The 16,089-nt window shown below is 39.7% G+C and overlaps 1 protein-coding gene across 6 annotated transcripts; it reads left to right on the top strand.

Moving 5' to 3' along the window:
* The first annotated feature begins 3,487 nt into the window (after positions 1-3,487).
* On the top strand, positions 3,488-9,999 carry LOC126804959 (protein FAR1-RELATED SEQUENCE 5-like). 6 transcript variants are annotated; one of them, XM_050532026.1, is made up of 12 exons: positions 3,488-3,610; positions 4,103-4,487; positions 4,681-4,875; positions 5,117-6,025; positions 6,122-6,185; positions 6,428-6,548; positions 6,939-7,019; positions 7,145-7,247; positions 7,371-8,083; positions 8,159-8,942; positions 9,039-9,379; positions 9,522-9,999. In XM_050532026.1, exons 7-12 carry the CDS (start codon positions 6,955-6,957, stop codon positions 9,919-9,921), a joined length of 2,406 nt encoding a protein of 801 aa, XP_050387983.1. In that variant the 5' UTR covers positions 3,488-3,610; positions 4,103-4,487; positions 4,681-4,875; positions 5,117-6,025; positions 6,122-6,185; positions 6,428-6,548; positions 6,939-6,954; the 3' UTR covers positions 9,922-9,999. The 6 variants fall into 6 exon arrangements, with proteins under 6 accessions (XP_050387983.1, XP_050387986.1, XP_050387984.1 ...); XM_050532029.1 differs by lacking the exon at positions 6,122-6,185 and having other exon boundaries at positions 5,117-5,757; positions 5,838-6,025; XM_050532027.1 differs by lacking the exon at positions 6,122-6,185 and having other exon boundaries at positions 5,117-5,757; positions 5,841-6,025.
* The last annotated feature ends 6,090 nt before the right edge of the window (positions 10,000-16,089 follow it).

Below are 16,089 nucleotides of genomic sequence, written 5' to 3' on the forward strand. Positions count from 1 at the left end.
CCTTCTCGATATCTGAACCTGCCGCTGTTTCATTACACCGAATTCGCAGCGACGGTTTTCTTCTTGTGCAGCCGAACCTGGCCTCAGGCCGACCCGTGACCACGACCTATCAAAATCAAGTTGATTGCTCCACACAATATGTAGGACGCAGTCAATAGTAGAAGTCGTCGTCATGCATGCACCTATACTACTTGCCAGGACATTTCCAAAAAAAAAAAAATACTACTTGCCAGGAAAATAAGCTTCTACCAAATTGCATATGCTAATTTTTTTTATGAAAGAAAACAAAAGTAGGTGCATGTAACCACGTAGGTGCATATAGATAAACTTCACCTCTTCGTCGTCTTCAAGCAATGACAATTGAAATAGACGCTCTTGACAAGAATTGGAGTGGGAGTTAGGTATAAAGTCAGATTAGTTTAGTACAAGCCATGAGTTATAAAGGTATATATAATTAATTATAATAGTATAAACAAGAATAATAGCCAATAAAGTCTTGGTCTTGTATAAAGCGTATAGTACGTCGACGTTAACAGAGGTTTTCCAGGAGATTACTAGGTAGAGTTGAAAGAAAATGTGACCGTCTACGTGGTCTTTGTTAAATTCAAATGATAGATTTCCAGTGGTCGATTTCTGGTTGGATTGTTAATGGCAATTGGCAAATCACCATTGACTATATTCAAGACCAAGTAATTGCATATGCTAATATCTTTATTATTCCGTGGGTAATAATTTAAGGTAAAATTTTTGCCGTATTAACAGGGGAGAAATGTGCATTTACACGAACGAAGTGCATTAAAAGTTTAAAAGTGTTGTTAAATGTACCTAATAAATTTCTTGGCATACCTAATATATTTTGGATACCCACATAGTTACTCATTTACACCTAGTTACTTCTCATAACGCCGTTCTTCTATCGAAACTCAGCAAAATGGTAAATCACAGCCGGGTATTCGTTCCGTAAACAACCATCTCCACTTCTTAGAATTCTTTCTCTTGCTAATTCGAGAGCAAACCAAGAACTCATAAACATTTGGATGAGATAAATGAAGGTATCAGCAGCGAGTTCCCTAGTTCAATTGAGAAAGACAATGTTCTCTCTCTATTGTTAATTGATGATTGCAAATTAACTCAATAGTTCCAAATAGTACAATAAAAATTACAGCGATTGACAATTATGTACCGTAGGATGAATACTTCCCAATAATTGAATGTGTAAGTTTACAAAAGAACAATTTGCACGAATCCAATATTAAGATTATTTTTGTATATATACTCCAATTAACACCATTTTATCAAAACCCAACAAAAGATAAATCACAGTCGGGTATTCGTTCCATAAACAACCATCTCCACTTCTTAGAATTATTTCTCTTGCTAATTTGATAGAAAACCAAGAATTGAACAAATGTTATGAGAATTAGAGATATAAAAACACAATAAAAAAAGGTTTTCAGACCTTGAAAAACCCATAAACATTTGGATGAGATAAATGAAAGTATCAGCAACAAGTTCCCTAGTTCAATTGGCAAAGACAATCTTCTCTCTCTATTGTTAATTGATGATTACCAATGAACCCAATAGTTCCAAATTGTATAATAAAAATTACAGTGATTTACAATTATGTATTGTAGGATGAATACTTCCCAATAGTTGAATGGGTAAGCTTACAAAAGAACAATTTACACGAATCCAATATTAAGATTGTTTTGTGAAGGTTCTAATATTCCACAATCATCAATAGAGTTTGAGTTTTGTTGGGGGTTTTTTTTTTCCAAAGAATTTGTTGGGTTTATATTTCTAAAGGTATTCTTGGAATATCAAACAAAACTTGTTAGGGTTAGATATGCCAAGAAATTTACTCTGTACATTTAACAGTACCCAAAGTTTAAATATCAAAACGTTGCTACATGTGTAAGGCTCTCCTACATATATGGTACAACCCTCAAACCTAAATCACTGGAAATAATGAGATGGCGTAGGAGAATAATGCAATATATGCCATTCTGTGCTAGTCAAACCTTAAGTCAATGATCAGCATGTATTGCATGTCCGACCAAGTATGTCTAATAATTAGTTCAGATCATCCTCCAAAACCCTAATAACGTTGGTACATATAAGTTTGTACTATACATATACATTCATGAATTTGGTATAATTGAATTTTTGTACGTTATTATTATAAAATGATTAAAATCCAGACAAGGACACTTGCTTATTTACTCCCATCACATTTAATTTGCGGAGAGAATTCAACAAACAATTCCTCAATTATTAGTCATTATAAATTTTAGTACCTCACATTTGAAAACTATCGTATTGGTAAAATTTATATTCTAGGTTAATTTTAGTTCATTACGTTAATTAACACCGTTAGTGACTTTATTTCCTACTAATTTTTATGAGCATTTTTGTCACTTCATTTCCCTTCGATTTCATTTTTCATTTCCCACCAATTTCAACTTCTATTAAAAAAAAGTTCATATCATTTAATTATAGAATTAACGAGCATCCTTCATTTATCACAACTATTATAAGCAAGCTAAAATTTGCAATTATAAAATAAACCAGCATATATTTCATATTGCATATTTCCATCAACCAACAACCATATTGTTATAATAATATGCTCAAAAACTATATCATAAGCATTTAAATGTTTCAAAAGAAAAATAAAATGCCTATATAACAATTAGTTTGAATGGTAGAAAATGCTGGCTATAAAATAAGTGAAATTAGTGGAAAATAAAATGACAAAAATGTCTTTAAAAATGGGTGGGAAATAAAGCCACTAACAGTGTTAATTGACGGAAAGAACTAAAATTAGCCTGAAATAAAATCTTGAGGTACCAATGCGATAATTTTCAAATGACCACTAATTAAGATATTTTTGTTGAATTCTCCCTAATGTGTGACATATTCATCACTATACGTTCATCATGTCATAGGTAGACATTAATATCTATCACATTTCCAATATATCATTCCGCCTAAAGGTATAGTAATGTTTGCATTCGTTTACTGTTCTTTTTATTTGCGTTTCTGCCACTGGGCTCGTACACATCATGGATCCCTAGCTAACCCATCACTTTGCTATTCATCCCCTTTTTGCATTCAAAACCATAAAGCCAGCCAGCCAGCCACAAACCTCCTCCACCATTTTGTTAAGTATTATCGGCTGACAATTCACTCTTTTTTTATTTGTGCTGGGACCACTTACTCATCAAAGTTCTTGGAAAGACGAAAAAGTTGAGGCTCAGACTGCTCAGTACCAAATTGCAAGTTTGGAAGCCTCCTTGTCAATAACATTAAGCAAAGTGATTGATAGGCTTACTGAGGAACAAGTTACTCCAAGCCAGCGCAGCTCCCCATACTAGTATTAATTAATGGCCTAACGGGAACACCTACTTTGACTACACAGAAAGACCGGCCAACCTATTACACTTATAAAAGGAAGCTTACTCGGTTTGCCTTGAGTTGAGTATACTGTCACTGAAGCAGAAAACTTCAGATGAACGACTCATACTAGCTATATCGATCGATAGCAAATTAAGAGTCGACCTTGAAATATGAAATCCGATGATGCGCGTGATTTCACAGTTGAGATATGGTAAGCTCAGTCATAACACCTCGACATGTGTGTGTTTGTGGTAGAACATTTTTAGCAGTATTACTAATATTTTAGTTAAATTTTAATTAAAATAGTTATTTTAGAAATATGTCTACATCAGTTTTTTTATTTTTATTTTAAATTATTTATTACATGATTAAAAAATATTTTAAATATATATAAATTATTTATAATTTCGTATAAAAAATGTTTGAAATTCAAATATTTTAACTTTAAACTATCTCGTTCGACAAATTTATTAAGTGTGAAAACTTAAAATTAAAGTAAAATTATAATAGTGAATTTGGTGCGACCCGTATTATTTTTTGAAAAAAAAAAGAGCTAAATATGTTATCTAAAATACCTAAAAACTATAATAGAGAATTTAATAAAGATGTTATTATATGTATTAATTGGTTGTAAGACATTTCTCGATGGTATTATATGTGTGTGAATTTGTTTTGTCTCTTCAGTAAGATGTCTGTTTTTCAGGTGTGAGAATCCCAATTCAGCAAAGAACGGCAAAAAAAGGGTTTTGAATGAAAAACTGACAGCAAGTCACAAAGCAAAGAGTTGGTGGAATACGTGCTTTGTCATATCGTGTGTAATTGCTGTCTTCATCGATCCTTTATTCTGCTACATATATGCCATTGACAGATCAAATAAGTGTGTCACTAGGAACGAGACGTGGGAGAGAATCTATGTCATATCTCGAACAGCAACAGATATTATTTACCTGGTCGACCTTCTGATTTCCAAATGTCAGTGCTGTTGTTCTTGTTGTTGTCGTCCAACAAAGAATAAGCGATATCAGTCATGCTTCCGTGACATGTTATCCACTTTATCTCGCATCTACGTTTTTCTTCCCATAGCACAGGTAGGTACGTACATGCATTAAGCAAGTACGGATAGCCTCCCTCATTGATCTCGCAGCCAATTGGTTTATTATCTCTTTAGGATGATCAATAAGATCACTGACATATTAATTTCAGATCGGCATGTTATACTATATACTGTTAAGTTGTTACGCCATAATCAAATTTTAATGTTGGTGTTATATATTTGTGCAGATACTCGTGTACACGATATTTAATACCCTAGATCCCAATTCTGGTAATTTTCTCCTTCTCACTTCCGTGCAATATGGGCTACGGATCTATTACATCTACGGATCGTTAAAGCGTCGTTCTATGATAAACATAGCCCGAGCTGAAAGATGGCTTAGATATATATTGGATTTTGTTCCCTTCATCCTTGCTGCGCACGTAAGATCGAGCACCCATATGCCCATTAATTTTCAAATCAGCATTTCAACTTACATTACTTACACGGCTTCCTTTTTGCTAATTAATCTTTTAGTTTTTGCACATTCGATCAATTATACTCCTTATTTGTTTGCAGATCCACTTATTTTTTCAGTGAACTCAATAAGAATTTAAATTTGTATTCTTCAATTATTCGATATGTATAATCTGCTGATACATAATTTTCATGGGAATTTTGTAGCTATTTGGAGCCGCCTGGTACCTTCTTGCTACTCAAAGCCAAATTGAATGTTGGGTTAATGCACATGGGAAAATTCTACAGTACTGGTGGGTACTGTATACTGGGGTTTTCTAAATATTTCTCACCGTTGGATCGTTAAAATATCCAATGCTCACAAATATTCAAGGAGAAGCGGGTACCGGATGACCTGGTCACCGAATTGTAAAAAAAAAAAAAAAACCAATAGAGACACAGAGGCTTATTCGAAGAAGTCTTCTTCCTCCCCGCGCTAGAGTTAGCTTCCTATAGCTCTCATCATTTCATTTTTATCAAAGAAGAACAGGGATTGGGCAATTTCAGTTTCGCGAAGGTCACCGAACCGAAACCGTTAGTTGTCGTATTCGCTAGCAGGTTGAGATTCTATTGGCGGCGGGTTGAGATTCTATTGGGAGCGGGTCATTGGTCTTGATCTGTTCATTTCGCGATCGGCATATTTCACAACAGGTAAGCTAACTGCGACAGCAGCGACAGTTTTCTGGTGTGGCAGTGGTGTTGGTGGTTGTGCTATTGGAGGAGTGAAGAAGGTTTTTGTTATATCATTGACGAGCAAGGTAAACACTGGTATTAATAAGTCGTGTAGATCGGGAGCGGTGGTGGTGTAGGTTAGGTCGTAACCCGATTTTGTTTAATTTTGTGGTTTGTTTTGTTTGGAATTGAGTGATAAATTGTCTATTTGATAAAGAAGCAACCAACGACGACGACTTAGACCACGACTCTACGAAGCTGAAGATGGAGAATTTAACGTTTAAGATTGAGAATTCGGATGTTGTAGAGGAGCCTACTCCATCGGTGACGTGAATATTAGTGAAGGAGGGTAGTATACAACCCAGTGGAGCTCATAGTGCTAGATAAGAGCTACTGAAGAGAGAGGTACATTTTCATTGACATTTTGTGTTTATGAATTTCAGCATTATGGATTACTATCTAATTTGTTGTATTTGACCCATTTGAGTTGTTTTCTCACAGAATTTAATGATTGCCACATTGATGAATTTCAGTATAATGTAGTACCTCATTTCATTATGTTTGGGTAAACTTTTATAGCTTGTATTTCTTGATTTTCTAGGCTCATTTTATTATTGAGAACCTTGTTGTTGCATTGGAAAAGGCTAAGTTAGTGGTATTTGATTCATGTAAATATCTTGACCTTAGCTGGTTTTGTGATAATTCAGTGTACACCTCTTTGATAGATCTCTTACTCGTAGTTGTATCAAAAAACAAATTGTCACATGAGGAGAGAAACTGATTGAGTTGTGTTCTTTTGGTTTTCAGAGAGAGTGATGGGACCTTTCAGTTTGATCACATGATTAGAGAAGCTGATGGCGTTTAATGTTGTAATCTAACACTTCTCTGGAACAACCCACGTGGTCAGTGCAATTTGGGCATAGTAAAGGTATGTAGATGTCTTTGTTACTTGATACATCCATAACTGATGATTATGGATGAAACAATATCTAGAGTACTGTATTGCTACACAATGTTACTTCAAGTGGTGGTGATGTGCTTATGTATGCTTCTAAGTATCACAATATTTCTATAGTTGTCGAAGCTTCTGCACGCTATGAGACTAACTATGTAATAAACACGATCAATGACATAGTAGAAACTGAGATTGTGTACATCCACTTCATCCCACTTCGATTTTATAGGCAAGTATGAAAGTTGTGTGTAAATGAAATGGTCATACTTGTACATTATGTCAGTGATGAATCTTTCTGTATATTGTAATTTATATTCTTTTGTATTGTTGCTTCCGCATATTTATTTATTGTTTGCATTGCAGAACTATTAGTCTTGCAATGCCATCGGCCGAGGTTCTTGCAGCTATAGCCAAATGGAGAGAGGCACAAGCTAAGAAGGATAGGTTAGCCTATAAAAAGTGTTAAGTAGATGTTTTCTTCATATAATTCTTATTTTTTCGTAGAATGAATTATGTATTTGGTGATTGTGATGACATGATGTGTTAATTTTAAATACATTAATGTGTAGGGAAGTTGAGTTAGAAGAAGATGCAGAAATCTTTACAAAGCGCCCACAACATGATGTTGTTGATGAAGTTGATTCAAATATTGAAGATGAATCTTTTGAAAAGGTATGTCTACTTGAGCATACTGTTGGTTTTCTCTCCTTTGTCTTGTATAAGTTTGATAAGTTTTTTTTTATATTTTTGTAATAGTAATTCGTTTATGTTATTAATAATATAATAAAATTGCAGATGTTAGAGGAAGACTTAGATGAACCTGAACAAGAGGTGACACATAATAGTTCGCAGTATAATGGTATCAAATATGATAAGTTGTTATCAGAAGATCTTATAGGCGTTGAGTTTGTAACTATTGAAGAGGCAGAGGATTTTTACTATGCTTATGCTAAATCAATGGGTTTTGATGTTAGAAGAGATGACAAGAGAACAAGTTCAAGAACTGGGAGAATCACTATCCGCAGTTGGGTTTGTTCAGCCGAGGGGCAAAGACGACAAAACAATATGGACAATAGAAAGAGAGTTCGCATGCCAAAGAAACTGACTAGGTTCGGTTGCCCATGTATGTTCAAGATAAGGTTCTTAAAGGATAAAAACTCGTATGTGGTGGTGAAGTTTAGAACAAATCATTCTCATGGTCTTGTACCACCACACCAGACTCATTTGCTCAGGTCACATCGTCATGTTCCAGATTCTCAGTTAGATTTGGCCAAATCAATGCAGAGTGTACCAATTAGGACTTGTCATTCATTTCAACACATGAGTGACGTAGCTGGAGGGTTTTCAAAAGTTGGCTTCACTATTAAAGACTTGTACAACAAGTTAGATTCAAGTAAACGCAAAAGCATAATTGGAGGGGATGCGAAAGCTACACTTGCATATCTTGAAGGAAAAGCTGTTGAAGATAAGAACTTATTTTTTAAGTATACAACAGATGCGAATAAAAGGTCCGATATTTGTTTTTCCCTTCCTATTCTATCTTTTTTTATCTTTATTAACTATGACTACTATTTCACTAATAGGTTGGCTAACTTGTTTTGGAGAGACTCAACTTCGTTCCAGGACTATTGTTGTTTTGGAGATGTGTTGGTATTTGATAGCACCTACCTGACTAATCACTATGGAAAGCCTTTAGTATTATTTGTGGGTTCTAACAACCATCTATCAACCGTCATTTTTGGTTTTGCATTGTTGGAGGATGAAACTGCTAAGACGTATAAATGGGTCTTGGAGATGTTCCTAGAGTCTATGAATGATAGAAAGCCTCGCGCCGTCTTGACCGATGGCGCTGAGTCAATGAGAAAGGCTATTGAACTAGTGCTCCCTGGATGTCCACATCGTTTATGTACGTGGCATATCTCCAAAAATGCCCAGAAAAACTTACGGAAACCTGAAGTACTTGCTGAGTTCAGACGTTGCATGTTTGATGAAATAACACCATCTAATTTTGAGCAACGTTGGAGAAATATGGTTGATAAACATCAACTTCAAAAGAGGAAGTGGGTAAATATGATGTATGCAAATCGACATAAGTGGGCTGAAGCATTTGTTAGTGGACACTTTTTCGCTCGCATGCGTAGCACTCAACGATGTGAAGGGATGAACAGGTATGTGAAGACCAATCTCAGATACAGTGGAGTGAGATTGATTGAACTACTTCACCAACTTGACAAAGCATTGGAACGACTTCGAAATAAAAATCTTCACGAAGATTTTCGGTCTAACAATTCTACTCATGTATTATCTTCTCGGATTCAACAGTTGGAGAAGCATGCATCTTCTATCTATACAGATAACGTGTTTCAGGTAATATGTGTAGAGATAGATCGTGTTGTGGGGCATGATTATATAAAAATATATGCATCTAAATTCATGTCGTGTGTATGTTACAATGTGTTTCAGGTAATATGTGAAGAGATAGATCGTGTTGCAGGCCTGATTACATCAAAAATTATGCATATGAAGTCATGTCGTGTGTATGTTACTTCTGGTTACAATCATGATATTATAAAAGAGTGCACAACCATTTACCACTTTCAGAAAAGTGAAGTTGTTTGTTCCTGTAAACTGTTTGAATGTGAAGGCATCCCCTGTTCTCATATATTTAATGTTATGAAGTACGAACGCATGAAGGAGATACATGTTTCCTTAGTGCTGAAACGGTGGACAAAACGAGCAAAATCTGATGTTCATTTTAGTCTAACTAAGGAAAATATACCAAGTGAAGTTTCACCATTAGCCAGGTACGTAGACAGTGTCATTACTATTGGTGATATTTTGTGTCCATAATGTTTGTTGATATAATGGAAATAGTAGTTTGTTGGAAGAATTTCCTTATTTTATTTTGTTATTTGTTGAAATAATTCTTTTGTTAACACACTGCAGGCATGGGGATTTGAGTTATTTAGGTAGCAAGGTATCTTATCTTGCATCACAGACAGAGGAGGGTACTGACATTATGAAGAAAGAACTATATAGATTGAAGCCAATACTTACAGATGTTCTGAAGCAACAAACTGATGCAAGTAATAGTTCATATATGTGTAATGATATGGTGAGAGATCCAATCAAGGTTAGGAACAAAGGCATGAGCAAACAACCAAAAACAAGATCGAAATGTGGTCTATGTAGAAGTTTTGGACACAATAGAACAATATGTCCACAAAAGAGCAGGTTGCGTGGCAAAGTTAGAGTTGTCAATCGTGATTATACTCAAAAGCAGGTGGATGAATTTCCTGCCAAGAAAAAACCCAAACTGCGACGACTTAGTGATATTAAAGATTGAAAAATACTCTTAATTCTGGACGAGAGAATTTTTGTAGTTTTTATACATATGACTTTCATTTATAGGTGTCTAATTATTTTGAACTTTTTTTTATGTAAAAATACTATGAGTATTCTTAGTATATGTTAAGCATTAATGATGCTTACATATGATTCCTAAAAATACAAAATAAAAACAAAAACAAAAACAAGAGGTATTTAATCAAATTAAAAACAAAATATGATAAATGTGAACTAAATAAATTAGGGAGTCATGCATACATGCTCGAAAGCAAGAATCCCTAGTAGAGATGTTACATAATCCTAAGCGAGAATTGTCCTGCTAGAGAAGCTCATGCGTGAGAATTGCTCAACTAGGGAGTCATGCATACATGCTCTAATGCGAAAATCCCTAGTAGAGATGAAACATACTCCTAAGCGAGAATTGTCCTGCTAGAGAAGCTCCTGCGTGAGAATGGCTCAATTAGGGAGTCATGCATACATGTGCGAAAGCAAGAATCCCTAGTAGAGATGAATTGTCATATCGAGAACCTCCAAAGCAAGAATTTTCATACTAGAGAAGATATATCCTTCTCCGCGAAGATAAATACTAGAGTAGAATTTAGGGTTTTTGATTTAAATATTAGGGTTTAGGGTTTAGTGTTTAGAGTTTAGGGTTTTAAAATTTTATAAAGATTTAGTGTTTAAGTACGTAAATAAATAAAATAAACCTTTATTAGTTTCCTTATCATAATATGATTACATGTTGCCCTAGTAAAACCTATAGTCGGTAACATTGTATCATTCTCTCAACGGCGGAAACTTGAACTCAGTGGAAGAAAAGTGAAAAGTCATTGTTTGTGAATTCTGTATGAGATTTGTGTATGTGGGCTATGATAGCATTTTGTCACGAGCTTACTCTTTTGCTATGCAACTCGTGCGGCCTTAGCAGCTCCTTTATGCTAAGTCAGCCTTACTCTCGCAAATGCCCTGCTAGAACAATTGAAAGGCAAAGAAGAATATCTCGAAAGAGAACTTATATTGAATAAGAGAGAACTTACAAGTATGCTTGATAGCTTGCTTGATTACTTGATGGTGTAAATGAGAGGGGTGCCTTGCTATTTATAGGCCTCCTCATCCTACTTTACAAGTTCTAGATACTTCTAGGACTATGTATATTCTAGATAACTCTCCTTGAGTCTATCCAAATCTACAAGGCTAGAGAGTTCTAGATGACTCTCCTTAAGTCTATCCAAATCTATAAGACTTTGAGATTATCCTTGAGTGTTCTAGAGGATTCTTGAATAGTCCAGTTCCACTAGCCTCTCCAAGGTTCTAGAGATTTCCGGAAATGTCCCAAGGCTTCTTGAGACTTCTAACATCTTCTAGGTTCTTCCAAAGGGTTCCACCATATTCCGGACCCGCCTAGAATGCTCAAGGTAAAATTTTGCTTAAGTTTGGCGGGATGTGACATTCTCCCCCACCGAATCCCGCGATGCCCTCATCGCGCTTCATTGTATTGCTGGATCATGTCCTTGAACTGCCAAAGCGTATCCTCGGACTCCCAGCTTGCTTCCGTATCGGGCAGACCTCGCCACTTGATGAGGTACTCTTTGTAACTTGGTACGCCTCGACGTCGAATGACCCGATCTGCGAGCACTTCATCGACTTCCTTGTCGAAGTTGGTGATTACCGCCGTTGGTGCCCGATGCGATATACCCCTTGATGGGTCTTCCTCGTCCTCATTGTATGGCTTCAACATACTCACGTGGAAGACCGGATGTATCTTTAACTTGGGCGGGAGGTTGAGCTTGTATGAAACTTTGCCTATGCGCTTGATCACCTCAAACGGTCCTTCATACCTGCGGATCAAGCCCTTGTGCACCTTCCTAAAGGCCTTGAACTGTTGCGGCAAGAGTTTCACAAGTACAAGGTCGCCTTCCTTGAACTCGACATGCCTCCTCTTCTTGTCTGCCCACTTTTTCATCCTCTTGGCAGCCTTGTGCAACGCCGCTCGAGCTAACTCTGCTTGCTCGTGCCATGACTTGGCAAACTTAAATGCGGCTGGGCTCTTCCCTTCATAGTGAGTGGCAAGGGATAGAGGGGTAGTAGGCTGCTGTCCCAAAACGATCTCAAAAGGACTTTTGTTGGTGGCCTCACTTTGCTGCAGGTTGTAGGAAAACTGCGCCACATCTAGAAGCTTGGCCCAATCCTTTTGATTGGCACTCACATAGTGCCGTAAGTATAGCTCCAAGAGAGCATTGATGCGTTCCGTTTGACCGTCGCTTTGTGGATGGAAGCTTGTTGAAAAGTTCAAATCTGACCCCAACATTTTGAATAGCTCCGTCCAAAATCTCCCCGTGAAGCGCGGGTCTCTGTCGCTGACAATATTCTTTGGAACTCCCCAAAGCTTGACTACATTGCGTAGGAATAGCCTTGTTGTCTCCTCCGCGGTGCAGTCGGCTGATGCGGCCATGAAGGTTGCATACTTGCTGAATCTGTCCACTACCACTATGATGCTCCCAAACTGCTCGGACTTCGGCAGGCAAGTGATGAAGTCCATAGAGACACTCTCCCATGGTCTCTCGGGAATGGGTAAAGGGTCTAGCAAGCCCCCCGGTTGCTGCTGAACTATCTTGTCTTGTTGGCAAACTAGACAAGTCCTCACATACTCTTCGACCCCGTCCCGCATCCTTGGCCAATAATACATGGACTTTAGCAAGGCAAGTGTGCGTTTCATACCTGGGTGGCCGGCCCATTTGGAATCATGACACTCCTTGATTAGCTCCCTTCGCAAGCTTCCCCACTTTGGTACGTAGATGCGGCGGCCTGTTGTATAGAGAAGGTCGTCGTCTAGCCAAAACCTCCGAGTTTTGCCTTCTTTTACTAAGGTGATGAGGCTTTGTGCTTGAGGGTCTACCCTTAGTCCCTCCTTGATCTTGCTTAGCAATGGGCTAGTGACTTGCGAGATGCTTGCAAACTCCGTCTTGCGGCTTAGTGCATCCGCTACCACGTTCGCCTTCCCGGGTTTGTAATCCATGGTGTAGTCAAATTCCGCCAAGAAGTCTTGCCACCTTGCTTGCTTTGGACTTAGCTTCTTTTGAGTTTGGAAGAAGCTTGTTGCTACATTGTCGGTCATGATCACAAACTTGGTCCCAAGCAAGTAATGTCGCCACACTCGAAGGCAATGGATGATGGCAGTCATCTCTTTCTCTTGCACGGTGTAGCGCCGCTCCGTGTCATTGAGCTTCCGACTCTCATAAGCAATTGGATGTCCTTCTTGCATGAGGACTCCACCGATGGCAAAGTCGGAAGCATCGGTGTGCACTTCGTATGGCTTGGAGTGATCCGGTAGGCTAAGTACGGGCTCCTCGCATATTGCCTTCTTCAAGTCTTCAAAGGCTTCTTGACACTTTGTTGTCCATTCCCATGCCTTGTTCTTCTTGAGAAGGTCAGTTAATGGTGCAGCCCTCGCCGAGTATCCCTTGATAAAGCGGCGATAATAGTTAACTAGCCCAAGAAAAGATCTTAAGTCATGTACCTTGGTGGGTGGTTCCCATTCTTGGATGGAATGCACTTTGCAATCCTCCATCATAAGCTTGCCGTCCTTGATCTTGTGTCCTAAGAACGACACTTCCGGCTTCGCGAATGAGCATTTCTCCATCTTGACGTATAGCTGGTTTTCCCGCAAAACCTTGAGCACTTCCCGCAAATGCTCCACATGCTCCCGCATGGTCTTGCTATATACCACTATGTCGTCCAAGTAGACGACCACAAACCGATCCAAGTAGGGGTGGAATAACTTGTTCATCAAGGTGCAAAATGTCGCCGGTGCATTAGTTAGACCAAATGGCATGACCATGAATTCATAAGAACCGTACCTTGTGATGCATGCGGTCTTTGGCTCATCTCCTTCCGCAATGCGCACTTGGTAGTACCCCGAACGAAGGTCTAACTTTGAGAAGTAGCGTGCATGACCCAATTGATCAAAGAGATCGGTAATGAGAAGGATAGGGTACTTGTTCTTTACCGTGATCTTGTTGAGCGCCCTATAGTCAATGCACATGCGTAGAGATCCGTCCTTCTTCTTTTGGAACAATACCGGGGCACCGAATGGGGCTTTCGAAGGTCTAATGAACCCCGCGTCCAAAAGTTCCTTCAATTGCCTCCTTAGTTCTGCTAACTCCGGTGGCGCCATGCGGTATGCACCCATGGCGGGTGGTTTGGTCCCTGGTTCCAACTCTATCTCATGGTCGATCTCTCTCCTTGGGGGTAGTCTCTTGGGCAGTTCCGCGGGTGATACATCCTTGAACTCCTCAAGAACTGCTGCTACCTCCTTGGGCATGTCATCTTGAGGCCTTGGTTCCTCATCATCAAACTCACTAAGGATGGCCAAGTAGCTCTCCTCTTCCCTCTTGATGCCTTTCTTGAATTGTAGTGCCGACAAGACCTTGATGTCTTGCTTTGCTCCTCGGGTTGTTGGCACCACACACGACCTCTCGCCATCCATAATGCATAAGCTATTGGCGAATGGCACCGGGAATGCCTTGACTTGATCATGGAATTCCAACCCCAAGACTACCTTGTAGTCATCCATCGGTACAATCGAGAAGTCTAGGTTCCCACACCAAGCTCCCACGCTTGTCTTGACTCCTCGAACTACTCCTTGTATTGGGCGGGCAGGTGAGTTAACCGCCTTAATGGAACCTCCTCCATTTGTTGCCTTAAGTCCAAGCTTGCGTGCTTCTTCAATGGAAATAAAGTTGTGAGTTGCCCCCGTGTCGAGCATTGCCGTTGTTGGCTTCCCACATATGGTGATGTCCGTATAGAGCAAACCTTTGGCTTGGACCTTGGGTGTTGAGCGGATAGCATTAAGCACCTGCAAAGACCCCAAATGTGCACCTCCATTGCCACCCTCGGCTTCACTCTCGCCTTGATGACTTCCCAAGAGCGCGCTTAGTGCTCTCCTTTGTGGGCAATGTCTAGCCCAATGCGGACCATCGCATAAGAAGCACTTGTTGTCATTTGGCTTGTCCGAGCTCCGCATGTCTCTTGACTTGCCTTTATCCTTGAACCTTGCCGAGTGGCTCTCACGGCGGGGCTCCTCCTTGCGTTGGATTTTGTCTCCCCCACCTTTGGCATAGCTGCTCCTCTTCTCCTTGGGCTTGGTGGACTCTCTTGGACTTGAGAAATCAACTAAGCTTTCGGCCACGGCTATGGCGGTAGCAAGGTCTTGCACTCCTCGTCGCCTTAGCTCCGTCTTGGTCCATGATTGGAGACCATCCATGAAGTTGAAGAGAGCATCCTTGTCGGATAGGTCGGGAATCTCAAGCACCAAGTTAGTGAATTCTCTAACATAATCACAAATTGGCCCGGTGTGCTTGAGCCTTCGCAAGCGAGCTCTTGCCTCATCCTCGGCATTCTCGGGATAAAACTGCTTCTTAAGCTCTTTCACAAAGTCATCAAAGGTAGAGATGGTGCACGTACCTCTTTCGACATCTCCTCGCCTTCTCCTCCACCATAACATGGCGGTGTCGGTGAGATAAAGAGACGCGGTCTTTATCTTGGCATCTTCCTCCATGATGCCTACGGCCCCAAAGTATTGATCTAGCCCCCATAAGAAGTTGTCTACTTCTCGAGCGTTGCGCATGCCTCCGAAGCTCTTTGGCTTTGGCGCCTCGATCCGCTTGGCCTCTACGCTGCTGCTGGTGCTAGCCCCCGCGGCTAGTGCGCGCTTGCATAGGGCAAGGTCTGCCTGCATAGCTTCCATGCGTGCAGAATCTGCCTGCATCTCCTCCATGCGTGCAAGCATGCTATTGTGCTCCCTTTCTTGAACTTCACGCATCCGGGCGAGTTCCCCCATGAACTCCTCGCGAACCTTGTCTATCTCGCCTTGCAAGGACTCCTCTAGCTTGAGCATCATGCCCTTGATCGCAGTGTGGATTGCGGCGTCCTCTGCCTCCAAGTCTTCCACCTGGGCTCCCATGCCACTCACGCTCTCTTCCACTTGGGTTAGTCGTGAGTCGATTGCAGCTAGTATGTCCTTCATTCGTTCCTTCTTTGGAACCGTCGGGTTGACAAGTTCTTCATGACCCTTCTATTGCGTGTCGTCGGAAACACTACCAACAGGATTGCCGTTCTTTGCCATTGTGTCGAGCTAGCCTCTTGATCGAACTTCGGCTCTGATACC

This window comes from Argentina anserina, unplaced genomic scaffold (assembly GCF_933775445.1).
Source record: "Argentina anserina unplaced genomic scaffold, drPotAnse1.1, whole genome shotgun sequence".
NCBI classification, from domain to species: Eukaryota; Viridiplantae; Streptophyta; class Magnoliopsida; order Rosales; family Rosaceae; genus Argentina; species Argentina anserina.

Bases quoted from the DNA above. Each gene is read 5' to 3' on its own strand.
- LOC126804959 (XM_050532026.1), top strand. From the start codon at position 6,955: ATGCCATCGGCCGAGGTTCTTGCAGCTATAGCCAAATGGAGAGAGGCA. The intron at 8,084-8,158 runs GTCCGATATTTG...TTTCACTAATAG, and splicing joins ACAACAGATGCGAATAAAAG to GTTGGCTAACTTGTTTTGGA. The intron at 8,943-9,038 runs GTAATATGTGTA...AATGTGTTTCAG, and splicing joins ATACAGATAACGTGTTTCAG to GTAATATGTGAAGAGATAGA.